The sequence below is a fragment of the Otolemur garnettii genome, unplaced genomic scaffold (assembly GCF_000181295.1).
Source record: "Otolemur garnettii isolate 467f Iridium unplaced genomic scaffold, OtoGar3 scaffold00365, whole genome shotgun sequence".
In the NCBI taxonomy this organism is placed as follows: domain Eukaryota; kingdom Metazoa; phylum Chordata; class Mammalia; order Primates; family Galagidae; genus Otolemur; species Otolemur garnettii.
Genome location: NW_003852760.1, coordinates 103,885 through 106,852, shown reverse-complemented (window position 1 = coordinate 106,852; position 2,968 = coordinate 103,885). Strand labels below are relative to the sequence as shown.

At 37.8% G+C, this 2,968-nt stretch overlaps 1 protein-coding gene across 5 annotated transcripts in view; it reads left to right on the top strand.

The window, feature by feature from the left end:
• Positions 1-2,968, top strand: part of NUMB (NUMB, endocytic adaptor protein) — a 51,044-nt gene that overhangs the window by 32,505 nt on the left and 15,571 nt on the right. For all 5 annotated transcript variants that reach the window (XM_023509115.1, XM_023509113.1, XM_023509116.1 and 2 more), the window contains one exon: positions 2,228-2,368. In XM_023509115.1, the coding sequence (XP_023364883.1) occupies positions 2,228-2,368 (141 nt within the window). The remainder of the gene's footprint in view (positions 1-2,227; positions 2,369-2,968) is intronic.

The following is a 2,968-nucleotide window of genomic DNA, read 5'->3' as shown; positions in this document are numbered from 1 at the left end:
CCCAGGGGGACAGCTTGAGGCTCTGTCTCAAAAAAAAAAAAAAAAAAAAAGAAAAAATCATTTCACAGCTTCTAGCCTAAAGATGGGCCCTGGTCTGTACCATTTAGGGTAGCTAAAACTTAAGTGAAAATCTCAGTGTTTTTGTTCTGAAAATCAAGAAGACAGGATTTGAAATAACAATAGCCATTGACAAGTAAGGGGAATACTGAAAATGAGAGTGCCAAAGAGGGGGAGCCCCACATTCTGTATATAAATTCTGCCCAAATCTGTGACCCAGCATGTAGGTATAAGGCAGACTCCAAATGACCCAACTAACAATATAAAAACTGATATTGAGCTGCTGTCCAGAAGATAGAATTTTCCATTTGAGTATAATTGAATACTCAATTATACTCACTACCTGCTCAATTATACTCACTACCTGCTATAAAATCAAAAACATAACACTTCGCTGAATGTAATAGTATCCAGACTCTCTACATGTAACATGCACAGTGTCTATAATACACAATGCAATTAGTCAGCATACAAAGAAACAGAAAAGTCTTGACTCCTTCTCATCAGTAAATGACAATCAATAGGGTCCCAAACTTGAGATGACCCTGATGTTGTAACTAGCAAACATGGATTTTAAAACAGGTATTATAACTAAACTCAGTGATGAAAAGGAAAATATGCTCATTGAATGAAGAGATAGGAAATCTCAGTTGAGAATAGAAACTATGAAAAAGTACCAAATGGAAATTTCACACTTCAAAAATACAATATCTGGAATAAAAAATTCACTGGATAGAGTATATTGTTAGTTAAAAAAAAGCAAGGTGCAGAAAAGAACATATATATACAGAGGGTGCCAAAAGAAGTACACACATTTTAAGAAAGGAAAAAACTATGTGTGTATGTGTGTGTGTATATGTATAAATATATATATATATTTTTTTTTTTTTTGACACAGTCTCACTATGTCAGCCTCAGTAGAGTGCTGTGGCGTCATAGCTCACAGCAACCTCAAACTCTTTGGCGTAAGCAGTTCTCTTACCTCAGCCTCTAAAGTAGCTCGGACTACAGGTGCCTGCCACAACACCTGTCTATTTTTTTGTTGCAGTTGTCATTGTTGTATAGGTGGCACAGGCTGGGTTTGATCCCGCCAGCCTCGGTGCATGTGGCTGGCTCTGTAACCACTGTGCTACGGGCGGGTAGCCAAAAAAACCTGTTATTAAAATTGTAATACTCAAGTCACATTTGACTTCTGCAATTATAAGAGGTGCTCAACATGCTTGTTTTCCTCTTAATTCACATATATTATCAAATTAAACATAGAACCTACCATAAAAGAGATCAAAAACTAAAACAAATAAGCATATACTTTATTTTTCACTTTTTTTTTTTTTATTGAATAGTAACTGTGTACATTGATGCACTTTGGGGGTACAGTGTGGTGTTTTCATACACAATCCAAGACACTTCCATCAAACTGGTTAACATAGCCTTCATGTAACTTTCTTAGTTATTATGTCAAAACATTCATATTCTACTCATAGAAAGATTCACTTGTACCCTTGCAAGATGAACCACAGAAGTGAACCCTCGAATCCCTCTCCCTCCCCCCTCCTTCCCCCTTCCCCATATCCTTAGGTTGTTATTAGGTTATAGCTTTCATATAAAAAGGTTTAAATTAATTTCATAATAGGTGTGTGTACATTGGATACTTTTTCTTCCATTCCTGTGATACTTTGCTAAGAAGAACAAGCATATACTTTAGAACACATAAATGAGGTAAAGGAGGCATCTGGACAGAATGCCTCTTGGGATGTTCCCTAAGTAGATTTATGGAGCGCTATGACATTATAGCTCACAGCAACCTCAAACTCTTGGACTCAAGCAATTCTCATCCCTTAGCCTCCCGAGTAGCTGGGACTACAGGTATCTGCCATAACACCTGGCTATTTTTAGAGACAGGGGTCTTGCTCTGGCTCAGGCTGTTCTTGAACCTGTGAGCTCAGGCAGTCTATAGGCCTCAGCCTCCCAAAGTGCTAGGATTACAGGTGTGAGCCACTGCACCCAGCCCCCCTAAGTAGAATTCTTAGTACTAGACACAGATCTAGCTATTCCATAGCCTAGTTGCATCAGATGTAGGGATTCTGTATTGTGAAATGAACATCCTGTGTTTATTCTGAGAAGCCAAAATAACCTCATAAGTCTGCTCTTTGTGCTTCCCATTTTCTAGGACCTCATAGTTGACCAGACAATAGAGAAAGTTTCTTTCTGTGCCCCAGATAGGAACTTTGATAGAGCCTTTTCTTACATTTGTCGTGATGGCACCACTCGGCGCTGGATCTGTCACTGCTTCATGGCTGTCAAAGACACGGTGAGTCCAACACGTGTTTATTGTGAGTATTCTCAGCTGAGCTCCTTCCAGGTTTGCTTAACCAACAGTTTCCAATATATTTTTAACAAATACATGCTGCTACAGCTGCTCTTGAAAGTACCTAAACTAGACTATTTTTGAACCTATTATTCAAACAGTTCATACTCTTGGTGTAATCCAATGAGTTGCAAAATGATTGGCTGAGATACAAGCTCATTAAAGGAAGTGAAAGTGCTCTGGCCATGGTAGTTGCTAAACTTTGAAACTTTTTATAATTGGAAGTATTTTTAGGACTCTTAAACGTTACTTTGTTTGCCACACATCTGGGTATGGTGTTATAAATCTATTGGCAAAGAGATTACTATATAGGAAAGGATTGAATTGGGACGTATTTTCAACTAATATAAAAATAGAAATATTAAATTTAGTACAATTAATAACTATGCTAGAAATTGTTGCATGGTAGAAAAATTTTTTTAAATAGAGAATAATTCATCCTTTATGTAAATTACTTAAAATTCTGACATAAGGCTCAGCACCTGTGGCCTAAGTGGCGAAGGCACCAGCCACATACACCTAAGGTGGCGGGTTCGAATCCAG